Raw genomic sequence first — 16,620 nt, 5'->3', positions numbered from 1 at the left:
CTGTCCACCTTCTAGCATCAGCCATCTTTTAAAACAACCCCCGTCGCCCCCCCGTCAGTAAATCAGATTCAGGCACGAATTCAACGAAGTTTCTAATTTGAATGTGTCAATATTAGCACACAGGTATGAGCATGAAAACCTAAGTTACCTTAGCTTGGCCATTGTCTAAAAATCAAGTAAAATTTTTAGGGCCGGGTGGGGTGGGGGGGGGGGGGCAAAAATCTTCGAGCACAACCTTATGTAATTTATGGCCCCTTGCGATTGGGTGTAGCTTTTGTTCACCCTTCGGAGAGTTTCGTCACTCTTCAAATCATCGTTGATCAACGCATTCTTTCCACCATCTGAAGCTGTCGTCGAATTCAGGCACTGCGATCGGTCTCAATACCCAAATCGAAAATTAGTTTCGACCACAGAAAATTGTGATAATTTATTTTGTTCCTCCGCACTTCGATATTTCGTGTGATGGGACCTTGCGTCATTTGTATACTAATCGGTAAGCTGCAGTATTACCCGCGTTTCGCACACCTCACAAAATTATGAGGTTGCAATTTTGCAAAATTCATAACCCCGGAAACCGCGCCCCGGAAAACAAGAATCCATCGGAATCCTCAGAGCAAGCGGAAGAAAAAGGTGAGTAGAGAAGGGTCCCGATGGCCATACGGCCGTTCTGTAGTAATAGTTGCCGCAATGTGCTTCCAGCGAGAAGTTCGCGTGGCAGCTACGAGCCACCGCTTAATCGAGAGGAAAGTTAGCGAGGGGCAATTATACGACATCGCGATCGTTTACGTCCGAAACAAGGCGAGTATTATTTATAGATTTCGTGGTCCAATAAGAAATGGTATTGAGCATCAAATACGTTTCTCCTTTATGCGAGCAAATCGCAACCCTGGAATGGAACTCTAATATCGTAACCAAACATCCCCCTTTGCCCTTTATCAATTTGCTGTAAGTTATAATCCTGATCGTTGTATTGTGATTGCATGTTGGTCTGTAGTAAACGTTTTTCGTTATCGTCGTAACATGTAATACAATTCATCTCTTTCTTAAAGAAATGAGCAGAAAGAAATGGATTCACGTAATTGACCTCGAAATGTTCCAACACACGAATCACATCGAATCTACTTAATCTTCAATGATGACCCAACTAATTAGGATTTATTTACTTTTAATTCAAGTCCCGTCAAGAATCAAAAGATTCAGTACCAGAGAATTTTATTTTATTTATTTTTGAAGCAATATCGAGTCACCGCAAGGTTCCTATTATATTATGTCTATTGTGCATAGCTGTACGATTCATACTGATTGTAGACTTTAACGATCCTTGTCGTCCATAGAGAGAATATCCAATACTCATAGCATGGTCTGGGGTCAAGAAACTTTGTCTCGATACGACGAGCCTGATATCCTGAACAATACAAAAGGAAAACATGGTGTCTGTGTACACAGTTGATAAGTACGTAAATAAAATTGTATCCATTCGATTAACTGACGCTATCTGCCAATTGCCTGTCATTTGTGTATGTTCAAGATGATATTACCGAAATTCATTGCCAGTTAAAGTAGTCCGGTTTCTTAATAATATCCACCAACTTGCTTACGATAAAACGTAATTAACATTTATCTAACAGCACCTTTGACTTGGCCTCTAGACTTTCACGCATGCGAAACTACAAAGTCAGATAGCGTAGTATGACTACTTAATTCCGAAAACGAATACAGATGTATCCTATAATAAATTGTCATATCGCAATAATAAAATACCAGAAATGTGTTTCGGCTATATATTTACTCATACTTCTGTTACGATACGAAGCTGTTGGAGAATTTTGTATCTGTCAGTCAAATGCGGTCTATGGATATTTTATAATACCATTTCGATACCGAAGAGAAAGTATACCTGAATTACCGCAAGTTTTGCGTTAGAAATGAAAGTAAACAAGGTATGCATGTACATTAGACCGGTACAAAAAAGTCAAATATTGTTTTTTTTTTTTGAAAGTTACCCGTTTTATGGTTGTAGGAAGAAAGAATAAGACGCCTGTGAAAATTTCAGTCTTTAACTTTGACACTCGATAGTTCCTGAACACCATTTTTTATTTTATAATTGGTTAATACATGAAAATAGTTTTAATTTCATTCCGAATTTTGTAGCTCAGTAACGAGGCAATATATACACATTTTTGTAGGGAATTCAACGCTCTACAAAAAAGGTCCCTTATCATTTTTTGATAACCCAACTCTTCCTAAGGTTATTCAAGATTGAGGTTGAAATCATGTAAAAATTCGCTCTTTTCGAGATTAATTGCGAAAATACTAGACTCATCACAAGATTATGTGTGTTTCTTTCGTAAAGCATTTCAACCACTATAAAATCGTGTCATTCAATTATTTCTCAACTTGAGCAGATTCATTCTTAGCTGAAACAACGGTGCTTCCAAAGTGGAATTACATCTAATACATTTTATTACTTGTGGTAATTACAAAATAAATTTGCTCAAGTTGAAAATGAATTGAATGTCATGATTTCATAGTGGTAGGAACATAGTCTACGAATCGTGATGAACTTAAATATTCGCATTGTTTTGACGCGAAAAACATGCTGTGAAATTATTTCCATTTTTTTTTCCTGTCCAGTGATGGCGATTTCCACGCACTGATAATAACGGTTAGCAGCTTGTGCGAGACGTAGCAAATGAGAATTAAAACTACGGTGGTACCAACCGAAATGAAAACAATTAGATCCATGTCCTGTCGACGGTACCACGGATCGTCAGCTGTGATGGAGTGCAAATGCGAGGTTCCTTTATGACGAAGTACTTGCTCCGTCCACCAGATGGCATTTTCCAGCAGATGTTGAGAATTTTCTTTCAACAGAGTGCTCAGCTTTACCATTTCATCCTTGTACCTGAAAGTTGACAATTACGAGGAAGTATACAGTGAAGTAATCACCGATGAGACTGACGCAATGTGCATAATTAATTGTATGTATACCTCTTGTTGGATGCTACAGTTCTAATCGCTTCTTCGATCTCATTTCTGTTCATCGTGCGGAGCTCCAATTTCTTCCCGACTCCAAGTGACACCATTTTGTCAATCTGCATTCTCTGGTCGCCCCAAGTTGGTATTCCAACAACGGGAACTCCATGAGACACGGTCTCCTCGGTGCTTTGGAGACCTCCTTGGTACACGAAGACTTTCAGATTCGGATGGGCTGCAAACAAGGTATGAAAGAGACCCACCTCGTTCTTATGTTCTCGTTTATATCGATCATCTCGTCGCGACAGCTGTGCTCATGTTGTTTCTATAGTGACTCACCGCATAATCAAATGATAAACAATTCCGTTAACGCGCAGAATCAATCATTGTGCCGCACAATTATTTGTATTGTGACTGCAAGCCCGTATTTTTTGTTGTTGTGCATTTATCGTGATATTTCAAGTGCGGTGCAATGTTAATCAACGGATATTCTCAATTTGAATGAAACTTATTCTTAGATCAATAAGAGCCATTCGTGGCCGTTAATCAACTAAAGAAATACCCAGAACAGCCTGTTGCGGTATCCATTTCATGATGTGAACGTTTTTCGGCTTGTCCGGAAGAACATCGTTCTCAAATTTCCACAACACTTCGTACGGCAGCTTAGAGAATGCTGCCGTCAACTCATTCCGCGTCTCATTCGACAGCATGCTGCTTTTCATGTTCGACCCAAGACTCATGTAAATAAACCCTTGCGTAGCCCCATCCAAGATTTTTTTGATGTCCTATAAAACCGGCAATGCAACTCAATCAGATCTCTGAGAGTCATCGCGGTTCAACACGAATCGAATGGAATTGTTTCGGAATTATTTCATGCGATTGAATAGCTTGAACTGTTTGCGAAAATACCTTGGGTAAAGGTTTGCTTTGTGGAGAAACGTGAAAGCCGGCGATTTCAACAATTTTTCGAACCTCCGGCCTCGAGAAGGATATGGGTGTCTGTTGATTGGCGAAAACGAGACTGACATTTTTCTCCAATTCCTCGAGATCGGGAATATCTTCGCCAAAGTATTTTCGTGCAATTGCCGCTTGCTCCGTTACGTGATTGTTTTTATAATAGTGGAGAAATCTCCAGAAGCTGACGAAATTTCCCAACCTGTCCCAAAACGTCAGTGGTGAGGATTTCGAGTAGAGTTCCCAATTTGATGGATGCGACGTCATAATGGGATTGCCCAGCACGTACTGAACGTTCATCGTCAGTCCCATGGGTGACAATCCTTCAACAAATAAATGCGAATGTTGCTCCAGAATTTGAAATGAAAAATTGAATTGAACTCTCGAACGAATCAACTCACCGATAACCGGTGCATCGAATCTTTTACCCAGTACGAAGAGAGCAGGCCAGTATAACATCTCTAGTAGTACCATGTCAAAATTTTCGTTACTACCAGCTGTATATATCTTTCTGAACTCCGGATGCTGGAGAATTTGATCGGTTTGTAAATTCGCCATGCCGCTCAATTTGTAAAACGAGCCAAACCAATCCTTCATGTCTAGAACCGTGATGTAATTCGATTTGTAAAGAAAACTGATGTCAATTTCCGTGTAGTTTTTTAAAGTTGGATCATTCATGGGATCCGAGGTTACAAAGATAATTTCGTGCCCCCGTTTGTTCAAGGCCAAAGTAAAGCTGCGAAACACGACTTGATGACTGATTGAAGCTCGCGGGCAGATGCACAATATTCTGTAGCAATCTATGAACTCTACCGCACAGTTTAAAATACATATTATGGCAGCAACAATTGTACGCCGTGCAACCATCGTTCACTCGCAACTGTGACAGTAAAACTGAGCAATTTAACAGAAATACTTACGTGCTGTACTTGGTGACGATGTTTCACCGCAACCACATTATCGGCTGGTTTTCCAAATAGAACCTATTTTAATAAGCTACGTTCTTTAGATAAACTGGTAATTCTTTGAAACCCCACTCGTATAATGATTTGTAAATTTGTACAGCAGTTGAGGAAATATTCGTTGTAGAGTTTATATTAATAAATAAGATTCTGAATCGTTTCAACTTATCGTCAGTGCCAAAATTTTCACGGCAATTCATAGATACAGAAATATTTCCGAATCATATCACGGCCGTGAGTACCTTGATTTTTAAAAAGACTCGTTTTTCATTGCCAGTAGTTTCGAGACTTCAATAACTATAAAACAACAGTATTTACGTACACACGTCAATTATGTTAGCGCAAATAAGTCTCGTGATGTTTTTAATTACCAGCGGTATTAGTTTATGTTTCCCGCGACGACCTGTTCTTGAACGTCATGAAAACGTAAGAAGAAACGGAAAATATTTACAAAACTCGATTTCAGACTCAATGTGAATATTATCTGCAAACGTAAGTTATATTCATTCAAAGCATAATAATTAACGCTACGAAAAGCTGTAAGTGGTTCAGCAAAACTACAAGCGAGCTAGCCCGGCAATTGTCTTCTTATCGTAGAGAAACAGGTATGCGATAGGTTTAAGTTTAAATATTATGCCACTAATTTAATTTTGTACATATTGTGTACAATTTGCTTTTGTATATATACTAACGGATAAAATACAGTCATCTAGGTTATTACATCTAAGATTCCGAGTAGTTTATTAAATAATATGTCGTTGCGTAACTTGAGTCAAACACTGAGTTACGCAAATAGAAGAAACAGTCAATTTCGCTTTGCCTTATCGAGTGGCGAATACGTCAACGCGTTGATAGTGAATATCAAGGACTTGTAGGAAATTAGTAATATTGTGACGAAAGTTATCACAGATGTAGCAGAAAAGAAGGCAACTATATCCATGTCCTGACGCTGGTACCATGGTTCATCAGCTGTTGCAGATTGTAAGTATGGAGCACCTCTGTGACGTATCACGTGCTCCGTCCACCAAACAGCGTTCTCAAGTGAATCCCTTGGCTTGTCTTTGAGCAGCGACCGCAAGTCAAGCATCTTTTTCTTGTACCTGAAACATGGACGAGAATCGGCTTGTATATTTGAAGCATGTACACGGTGAGTCTTAATATTTTTAAATGAAAAGTTCGAGGACCCCAAAGCTACGATTGGGAATTTGTTATAAATCGTCTCTATAATACATTTTTCATTAACTTGAAATAATCCCCTGGGCCGTTTTTTTTATTTCTTAAAAATTCGTCAAAATTGCTATGTATAATAACTTAAACGCTAAATAAGCTGGTTCATCCTTATTATACGAGTTTGAATAAGTATTTAAGTAAGTTAAAGTACTTGCAAATCGTTATTATAATAGTAACATGAATATTTATCCTACTTTACTATTTATCGATATGATAATTATTTACTTTATCGATCGTTAGTAATAATGCACCTTTAAATAATAATTCAACAGCGAACAAAATAATCTTCCAAAGCGTTAGGTTTGTTTACATAGGTTTGTTTACATAAAATGAATGCGTGCTACTCCTTTGTTTTATGTAACTTTGAGTTTTTTTTAGTTCAAAACGTACTAACAACAAAATACATACACATTGTAAGTTCGTGTAACTTTTTTCAAATAAAAATTTCTTTTTCAAAAAAAAAAATTATTTTATTAATTTTATAAATATGGCTAGTTTTTAGTGATTGTTGAAAAATACTTGAATAAAATATTCATGTTACTATTACAATAATGATTTGCAAGTACTTTAACTTACTTAAATATTTATTCAAACTCGTATCATAAGAATGAACCAGCTTATTTAGCGTTTAAGTTATTATACATAGCAATTTTGACGAATTTTTAAGAAATAAAAAAAACGGCCCAGGGGATTATTTCAAGTTGATGAAAAATGTATTATAGAGACGATTTATAACAAATTCCCAATCGTAGCTTTGGGGTCCTCGAACTTTTCATTTAAAAATATTAAGACTCACCGTGTGTACCAAGAATTTACGATAGTGGCAAGATATATTACTGGTCTTCGAGTGCAACGGTGAGTATAGTTTCCTCCAGATCATCCCTGTTGACAGCAGTTATCTCCAGTTTTCTGGCAACGCCGAGAGACACCATTTTATTAACAATCGCATCCTGGTCACCTATAACTGGAAACCCAACCAACGGAACAGCGTGCTCGATCGCTTCTTCTGTGCTTTGAAGTCCTCCTTGATAGATGAAAACTTTGAGATTCGGGTGAGCTGAATTAATATAAGAGAAAAATCATTTTTTTTCCATACTTGGGGTTAAATTTCTTTAAGCAAGAATTTATTTTTATCCGTATCGCTCTTATCAAACTGTATACGTATGTATGGACCGGTACCTAAAATCGCCTGCTGAGGAGCCCACTTCAAAATCATCACGTTATCCGGCTTGTCTGGAAAATTGTCATCTTCGAACTTCCAGATGACTTTGAAGGGTAACTTTGAAAAGGCAGCTACAAATTCACTTCTGGTTTCCGCAGACAACGTAATGCTTTTGACATTCGTTCCCAGACTCATGTATACGAATCCCTGTGTAGCTCTGTCCAAGACGTTCTGAAGATCCTATTTTCGAAGGTACGACCATATCATAAATCAACCGAATCTATTTCATTCTGATGGCAAACTATACCGAAAATCATGTAATAATTTGACAAAAACCTGCGGCAATGGTTTTTTATGCTTTGAAATGTGAAAACCATTAATTTCGATTATTTTCGGAACATTTGGCTTGGCGTAGGAAATGGGCCCCACTTGATTAACGAAAATTAAACTGATATTCTTCTCAATCTCATACAGGCTCGGAATGTCGTCTCCGAAATATTTCCTCGCTATTTCTTCTTGTCCAGGCATGAAATAAGTCCTAAAGACGTATATCGTTGACCAGATCTTACAAAAGTTCTTTAATCTCTGCCAAAATGTCAACGGATTGTTAATATTTTCTTGGAGTTCCCAATTCGCCGGATGCGAAGGTATTATGGTATTGCCTATCCCATATTGAGTGTTTGTAGATAATACCAAAGATGATATACCTGATTGGAATCCCGAAAGAATTTTTATCACACAATCCAAGTATAAGTGTAAATTTATTACAAACTAGAGAAAATACAGGTGTGGGTTAAAATACTCACCTATCATCGGAGCGTCAAATCGATCAGCTAAAGGCAACAAAGCGAACGAAAAGAGCTGTTCCATTATAACTAGGTCAAACTTTTCGTCACTATCTCGCTCGTACAAGCGCCTCAGTTCTGGGTAAGTAAGAATTTTTTCAGTTCCGAGGTTCATGTATGACGACAAACTGCTCATCTGTGTCAACGAAGGTGGTGATCTACGATATTCTATCATATTCCTACCAAGCCGCTCATGCATTTCATACATGAAACCGATATCAATCTCGGTATAGTTTTTCAAGCTTGGATCGTTAACAGGATCTGTAGTGACAATTACCAGCTCGTGGCCTCGTTTATTCAGTTCCAAAGTAAGTCCGCGAAATACCACCTGATGGCTGAATGAAGGGGTTGGAAATACCCCCAGGATTCTTGCACAATTTCCATAATTCAACGGACCTACGACTGCTAAAGTCAGAATAGTGGAAAAAAAATACCGCGACAACATTGTGCACTTTTGTTCGAACTCAGTTTTCACCGCAAGAGATCATACTGAAAAGCTTCCAATACATCTCAACTTGACGCGACACCTTTCTGACGAACTGTTTGTATCAGTGGCCAAGAATGTTCATTCTCTGGGTCTTCGATCTAATCTCTTTAAGTATGAACGACGCGGTGGAAGGGATATCGACAGTGAATTTTCGTTACAACGGATTATCAACGAGCACCGAATACCCCAGATCCAGCAGAGCTTATCTGAAATTATCTAAGCCAAGTGTAAACTGTATTATAGTTGTACATTTTATCTGAATATAAACCAAATCGTCTACCAGGTATGTCATTTTCATACATTTAGTACGCCATTTTAACTTTCCAAACAGTAATTTGCGTGGTTTTTGCCATTTCATATTAGTCATTCGTTTTCTATATAATAATATATATATATATATATATATATATATATATATATATATATATAGATATATGTATATAGAGATATAGGATAATAGATCGCCCTCGTTAACACTAACACAATTTTCTTGACATTTGTGTCTAGATTACCTGATACCGGTGTTCCCGTCAGAGGAACACCATGCGAAATTCTTTTTTCTGTAAGCTGAAGTCCACCCTGCTATATGAAAACCTTTAGGTTGGGATGATCTTTCATGAAGTTATCCAGCTGCTGCCATGGCATCCACGATTCATAAGCTTTGATGTCCATTTTCCAATGTCATGGATGAGAAGGTAATATAGCATTGCCGATTCCATATTTCACAACCACGTGCAAACACGCACTTGCGATGTGTTCAATTAATGTCAGTTAAAACGTATGAATTTCATCGTGGAAAACATACAGTAATCCGATAGCATTGATAGCTTTGCGGGCAAACATCTACCATCACTTGGCAGTGATAAGAACTTCGAATTGGGTATTTGCATGATTTTTATATTTCTTGACTTTTGATGTTTTTCGATTCTATAAATTTTTTTAGAATTTTTGAAAAAAAAATATTTTGTTTTTGTTTATAAATATTTAAATAATTTAATAAATAAAAGTGGTCCTAAATCACATAAAAGTCACGTGACATAAAACGGAATGTGATTGGTTTGACGTCATTGTGCTGCTACTGGCGCGTTTATTTGAATCCACAAAGAGTAATGTACAATATTTTCTAGCGCTAAAAAAATTTTAAGTAAATTTTTTAAACTTTAAGTTTGATACATTGTATAATTAATGTCAGACTTCGGTGAAAATAATTGAAATAGAAATCAATTTTTGTGTGGTATTTTTTTTTTTTGAACTCACACGGATAATTGTGTGGAGGTTATGATCACGTCAATGTATTATACTAAGAATGTTAAGCAAGCATTAGTTTGAGTATTTTTACAAGTTGGTACTATACACCAACAAAAATCGTTTTTTAATTACATATTAAATAATTTAATAACTTTAGTTTATAATAAACAGCACTATCAGACGTTCTTTTCATCAATCAGAACACAGAGCAACAGCTGATTACACGCACGGCGTGCTTACAGGAGAACTTGGCGCTAAAAATTTCAAAAAAATTCAGCATTGTGACGTCACATACGCGAGATGGAGCTACTTATTCATTTAAATATTGCCTTTTTTTTATTTATTAAATTATTTAAATACTTATAAACAAAAACAAAATATTTTTTTTTCAAAAATTCTAAAAAAATTTATAGAATCGAAAAACATCAAAAGTTAAGAAATATAAAAATCATGCAAATACCCAATTGTTCGGTTGGATACCTGAAGGCAGGAAAGAAAAATCCTCCAATATCATCAAGTCAAAGTTTTCACTGCTGGTGGCTGCATACAGTTTCATCATCTCCGGAAAACTTAATATTTTAACCGTCTGATCGTGTATCATCGATTCAAATGCCATAAGCATTTAAATAACTGTAAACAACAGTAAATAAAACTGACATTTATTTCCGTATAATTTTTTTAGAATTGGATCATTGATGGGATCTGTAGTCACAAGGATGCTATCGTGTCCCCGTTTAATCGGTTTCAAAGTTTTCAGTTTCCGGAATACCGCCTGATGACTGATCCATCCCCTGGAACATACACCCAATATTCTCGAACCGTTTCCAAAATACAACTCACTTCCGATCAACGCTAAAGCCACAACGATAGGGCTCCGTGACATTTCCGTACCGGAAAGCTGTAAAGATAACTTAATAATACGGCGTCCATTCCATGAGCACACAACGTTTGATACAGAACTTCTCCTGACAATACGTTATTGTATAAGTGCGCGGAGAGTTGGACGATATCGTGCCTCACCGCAACGTTCAGTGATGTAAAAATCTATATAGACAGAAGGAGAACGGTATGCGAGTGTAAATTGCTGAAGGTACCTATAAAGGCGCGATTTGGTGGAATGTGGTGTAGACGTGATACTGATAGTAATTCGATTGCGGCGCGCTATTCGCGGCTCGTCGATGGAATGGTTTGAGGGCTGGAAAGGGGTTTCTAATTTCGCATCGTCACGCGTTCTTTTGGAGGCAGATTGGATTTCAACCGAAGTGTAAAACGAATTATCTTGAACGTTCGATCTATCAAAATCCCCGCGAAATCTCGACCGCCCTGTCACCGCCCACTGCCGATCCGCTTCTCAGCATCAGCACGAATTCACAGCGTAAATATATGATCTACATAACGGTAGAACGAGGGGAATTTGCGCGGGGTTCCTCGCGGAATTTCGACAAAATTCTGCTAAAATTTTTCAGCAATGTAAGGGACAAACTACAACCGAGTCGCTAATGAACCGGATATAATTTGTCAGATTTATAGCCGAACAAGTGACCCTCGTTTTGGTACTTCCCTGCAAATAATTTTTTCACTGAATTCTAACTGAAATAAATTTACCACCATAATCGAATTTTGGATCGCGGTGAGATTTTCAAACCATTGAACGTACCAAATGAGGCAATCGTACCTAATATGACTTGGGTTTCAATATTTTCTCACCGACCCGCAATCAAAAGTCACGGTGACACAACCATTGAACGGTTTTTATCTCTTCCTCTTGTGTCTCCTTCGCTCAGAGGTGATTATGCAATCTCCCTTCCACGATCCGAGAATTATGTACCGAGCCTAACAGCTTAGAATTGGTTCGCCTGTTTCAGAAGCGCGTTCCTAGGCGTGGCAATTGATTTCACGCGATTAGCGCGGGTCACGGTCAATTTGCAGCCAATATTCAAGTGTTGGAAGTGAAACCCGGTTTTAGGTTCACAAAGTGAAATTCGCTTGAAAGTAAAAGCGACTAGTCAAGTGTGGCGTGAGGGGCTAAAAATAAAAATAAACAACAAAAACGCAAGAAAGAGAGAGACAGAGATAAAAAGGGGGGAAAACTCAGCCGGAAAGGTGAACTGTTTGGCAACGATATTCGATTTCAAAAAAATCTGCCGACATTGCGGAACGCATGGTGTGTACGGCACGAAACGGCGAAGTGTTGCTTCATCCAAAATAGGTACCATTGATTCATTTTTACTAAAAAAACTCATGGCCAACCAATGTTTCCATAAGTGAAAATGCACGAAGACTTGTAGGGTTTTTTTTTCCATTCAGTAGGAAAGACTCCATCCGGAAAAAATCGAAGGTACGTAGGCACGATTGGTACGACCACCCGGCACGAACTGACATGAATAAAAATCCCAGCTTGAAATGGAAATAGGGTTCCACCGCTGGCTGGATAGATCAGACATTAGAGAGGTGAGCAATGACACAGACGATTACGCAGTCAGTGACTCGGCTCTTTCGATCTTGCTGTGTAAACAGATGCTACCGGCAGCCACCGGTGGTATCTGGAAGGCTGGAAATGCTGCGCATACATACTCTAGCTCTCTTCCTGACATCTGTGACCGGGATCGTCTGGTACGTTGCCAACATGCTATCGACCCCTATATTTGATGGAAGAAATTGCATACGCGTTACGGTCACGTCATACCCTGCAATCGCCCAGCTGCTCCAGTGCTCCGGCGTATGAGTGACACTGAATCGCAAACGGTGATGGCGATTCCTTGGCCAATGACAACGACCCCGCCCTGTAGCAAAAATTCGAAGACTTGGCTGCTTCGAAACCACGTCGTTATAGCTCAAGACCATCATCGGCGCGCTCGGTGCCCGATAAAGTAATGTGGTGCGATCATATCACTCGATCATCCTCCAGCGATTCAAGTGTCGCAAGTCAGTTCGTGAAGGCTGATATTTCACCGCTCCAGTGTCGTGCGGTTGCACAACTTCCATTTGCCGTTGAACGCCGTGGGTTTCAATAATCGAACTCTACTGTGCGAAACTGTATGCGGGCAAAAACGTTCCAATATCGGCCAAGGGAATATCGTAGCGTGTTTTGTAAATGCTTTCCAGCTTACATGACGAGTCTTATATGATCCAGTGGAATTGATAGTGAATCAAACACACTTTTTTCTCGCATAAAACCAGCTGCAACATGAGACCGTTCGTTGATGATAAACGGGTTCTTACGAAAAATCCATACTGGGTTCTAGTCTCACCTAATGCCCAGCCGTTATAACAAAACAGCCACCAATTACTAGAGTAAACCGAATCGACACGCGATCAAGCATTGTTAGGCTGAGCTGTAATTGATACTGACATCGCGAGGGCCAAGCCCAAGTGCCTGTAGCCTCTCCTCGATCTGAAGAATTTCCCGGAGTGCACGGCTCGCCGTCGAAAATGGTGCAGAAGAATCGTCAGAATTCGTTCCTATTGACTATCGCTTATTTTCTTACTTTGTTCACAGGTTATGGGCAAAGAGAGAGAGAGAGAGAGAGAGAGAGAGAGAGAGGAGCGGCAGGGAGAGGAGAGGAGAGGAACGGACGAAATGGAACTGCATCGCGCATACGAGATTAGCACCGTAATGCCGAATTGCGTTTCCCCGGCTCCACCAGCTCATCCGGGGAATTCCTTGTGAAAATGCAACCGCGGAATCTCGTTGAATGCAACTGATATAATTGCGGGCAGACATGTGCCGTTCCCAGAGATCCCTCTGTCCATGCTGGTTCCTCCCCCTCCGGTTGGGCGGAGCAATGAACCCGAATCCGCATACAAATTGTCTGGTTGTCTTTAGCTCCTCCGAACTCTATGAGCCGACAGATTAGAGAATTCAATTCTCATTTTATCAACCATTCTCTCCGTGATTCCCGGGGCTGATCTGAATCTCGCAACGGCATCGCGACGTCCCATCCTCCCCTGGTATTACGGGCGCAAACCTGTCCTCCGCGATTCTATATGAATTTCGTCCAGTACAATGTGCTGAACGTCCCAACGGCCTGAGGATTGCGTCTGTCAGATGTTCCACTCCGATATAATATCATGCATATTCGATAATTCTGCGAGTGATGAATCAATCATTATGAAACGGTACTCGGTTGCAACTGGCGATAACGCCCGATCGATTGCTCAATTGCGCGCGAAAGGTATCCAAAGTATAATGAAATAATCTCGATGACGGCCTGTAGCCTGCCACATTTGATGCATTTTCGGAATGATATTGCACCACCGTAACCATGGCTGAGGAAGACACATTCCGTAGCTTCCACTTGAGTACCAGTATCGCAAAGCCATTTGTAAAGACTTAATTGAAACTCATAGTTTTATACCACTTCCGTAACTCCCGCAAAATAAAGACACCCAATCTTCGATGCGCTTGTTGTGTGATGACGAACGCGACGTGGATCTGTTCAGAGTGACGAGGAGCGTTGACATATAAAAAGCTGAGCCTGCAAGTCTGTTGAGAGAACGGCCGTAAGTCCTCCTGGTGGTTCGCGATACCGTCGTCGACGTCGGAAAATCTTTTGCTCTTGACGTATTTAGCACGTGATATTTTAGCGCCCTCGATTCAAGAGTGGAGCTTGTAAAGGGCTCGACGTAAAAAGATTCTAAAAATTATCTTAACTGTAATGTACCGGGCCACCCTCCCTTCCTCGCGCCCCTCGCAGTGACGAGGGTTCGCTCACAAATTGCCACAACGGTCTGCCATGCCGCTCGCTCTACTTTAGAGTAAGAAGTAAAATTGCTCGTCGGATTACGAGCTGCGTGACCGTCCCACGTTTGCGAAGGCAGATGGCAGCGGTAAGTAGGAAAACCTTCCTGCCCCCCGCCATTACCCAGAACCCCAAGGTTTCGCCCCTGCCACGCCTATTTTACTTGGAAAACTTTTACAGTTTTTTTCACGATCTCTCTGCCTGGCACCCGATTCCGTTCACTTCCCCGTAGATCCGTAGGTCCCTGAATCGACTTCTCCGAATTCTACTAAGCTGGTCGAAGAAATTCACGCAGGCGGTAAAAAGCCCCGAAATCACCGCCCTCGACAAACGTCATCTCGAAAAATTTACTCCCGTTTCGTGTCTCCAGCGGTTGTGTATACACGCGGATTATTGCGCAGCATAAGGTGGTCATAATTAAGAGGACCCGCTTAGCCGACTCGTTTAGGGTGCACGGCACAGGCTGGTACGTCCCTAGACATGCAAACCGCTACCGTGGGCACGCAGGATTTGGGGGATGATTCGTCCCGTCGAGTTACCCCGTCTCTGGAATTATTGTTTGGCAAATTACCGAGGACTGATATAGCCACAATTGTTGAGGAAATTTCTCCGTATACGTTTATGTGTACACGCAAATTTTCCGAGACACGCCTTGGAGACACGTGATCTGTGTAGATGTAAATCAGTTACAGGATCAGGCATGGCCAAGGGTGGCTTTTCGAAATAGAACAGCCCTCGGGAGGTTGAGCACGCAGCCTTTCGGCATTCAGTCCATTTATAGCTAGTTGTCATTAGAATACCCCGTGTATACCTACAAAAGTCGTTCTGCCTGTACGAAACTCAAGGGCCAAGGAATTTTCGAAGGTTCCCTTCAGCGAGCACCTCGCCTTCTTTTCGTACCCTTTTACCTGGCAAAAGGTTAATATCTGCACGGATCAGATTATGCTGACAGTACCACGTCTGAAAAGCAATAGTACGCGATCCTAATTCAAGCTTTGAATTTATTTATCGGTAACCATCATCCTCAACAGGTCAGCCATTTTCGATAAAAAAAATTCTGCCCGAGGTGAAGCCGAGTTGGGCCTGCATTAAACGACAAGATCTGAAAGGCTTCGGTCTCGCGTAGACATCGAATCGAAAGGTGATCCCGAATAGGAAAAACTCGGTGATTATAACTGAGCCCTTCTTGGTAATAAAGTTTAAAGCATGTCACTTGATCGAAAACAAAAATATCAAAATAAACTGCTCAATCGAATCAAATGATCAGTGCACTCAAACGGTATCAATCGATATACAAAACAAAAAGCGTACAGCAGGAATTCTGATTGATGTGGTGGAGAAAAAAGGGATCAAACAATTTGTGAAAATGGGAACGTGATGATCCATTTAATCGTACGATGAAATATAGGGTGAAAAAACGGTGATCCCATAAGTCTCGTGAATCTCGGATGACCATCCTACATACACCAGTTTGTTGAGTAGTGTTGCGTGGCCCAGGAAAATCCGTGGCTTGATAATTAACATGGTATGATGCGCGACGTAAATTATAATTATAATGATTTACCGGTGGCGATATCCCCCCCGTTCCTCCTCGCCGTTCTCTCCGCCATAACCTAGTTGCAGCGGCTCGAGTTCCTTCGGCTTCCCACCGACGCACTGAATAAACATGTCCCTGGACCAGCCGGCGTAGAAGCATGCTAACCATGTACCAGTGCCTGAACCCTTATCCTTCCTCAGTTGGCCGCAACGCAAACCCAAACCAGTGGAAAATTCGACACGGGATGACTCGGCCACCGGCTGGTGCCAACCCGAAGGAGCCTTTGGCACTACGCCCCATAGACTCTCCTCCTCTCCGGTTTTCAAATCTGCGTCAACGAATACATTAAGCAGATGAAGGGAAAACCTTATCCCACGCATCGTGGACCCACCTAATTGTCAGTCTCTTCTCAAAGAGCTTTCCGCGGGTGCCCGCCTTCCATATCATACCTTACGTGTAAATATCACGATGGCCACT

The 16,620-nt window shown here is 40.5% G+C and overlaps 2 protein-coding genes across 3 annotated transcripts; both read right to left on the bottom strand.

Moving 5' to 3' along the window:
- Positions 1-2,055: 2,055 nt before the first annotated feature.
- On the bottom strand, positions 2,056-4,832 carry LOC124307037 (UDP-glucosyltransferase 2-like). Its single transcript, XM_046768330.1, has 5 exons — positions 4,332-4,832; positions 3,886-4,253; positions 3,539-3,761; positions 2,992-3,211; positions 2,056-2,905 (listed from the first exon to the last, which is right to left on the bottom strand). The coding sequence occupies exons 1-5, from the start codon at positions 4,795-4,797 to the stop codon at positions 2,608-2,610; spliced, it is 1,575 nt and encodes a 524-aa protein (XP_046624286.1). The 5' UTR covers positions 4,798-4,832; the 3' UTR covers positions 2,056-2,607.
- A 677-nt stretch (positions 4,833-5,509) lies between these two features.
- LOC124307036 (UDP-glycosyltransferase UGT5-like) lies at positions 5,510-8,815 on the bottom strand. 2 transcript variants are annotated; one of them, XM_046768328.1, is made up of 5 exons: positions 8,091-8,815; positions 7,621-7,991; positions 7,302-7,524; positions 6,960-7,146; positions 5,510-5,992 (listed from the first exon to the last, which is right to left on the bottom strand). In XM_046768328.1, exons 1-5 carry the CDS (start codon positions 8,572-8,574, stop codon positions 5,698-5,700), a joined length of 1,560 nt encoding a protein of 519 aa, XP_046624284.1. In that variant the 5' UTR covers positions 8,575-8,815; the 3' UTR covers positions 5,510-5,697. The 2 variants fall into 2 exon arrangements, with proteins under 2 accessions (XP_046624284.1, XP_046624283.1); XM_046768327.1 differs by having other exon boundaries at positions 6,960-7,179; positions 8,091-8,811.
- Positions 8,816-16,620: the final 7,805 nt, after the last annotated feature.

The sequence above is a fragment of the Neodiprion virginianus genome, chromosome 6 (genome assembly GCF_021901495.1).
Source record: "Neodiprion virginianus isolate iyNeoVirg1 chromosome 6, iyNeoVirg1.1, whole genome shotgun sequence".
Taxonomy (NCBI): Eukaryota; Metazoa; Arthropoda; class Insecta; order Hymenoptera; family Diprionidae; genus Neodiprion; species Neodiprion virginianus.
Note: the sequence above shows the minus strand (reverse complement) of the source record. Positions and strands in the feature narration are given on the sequence as shown.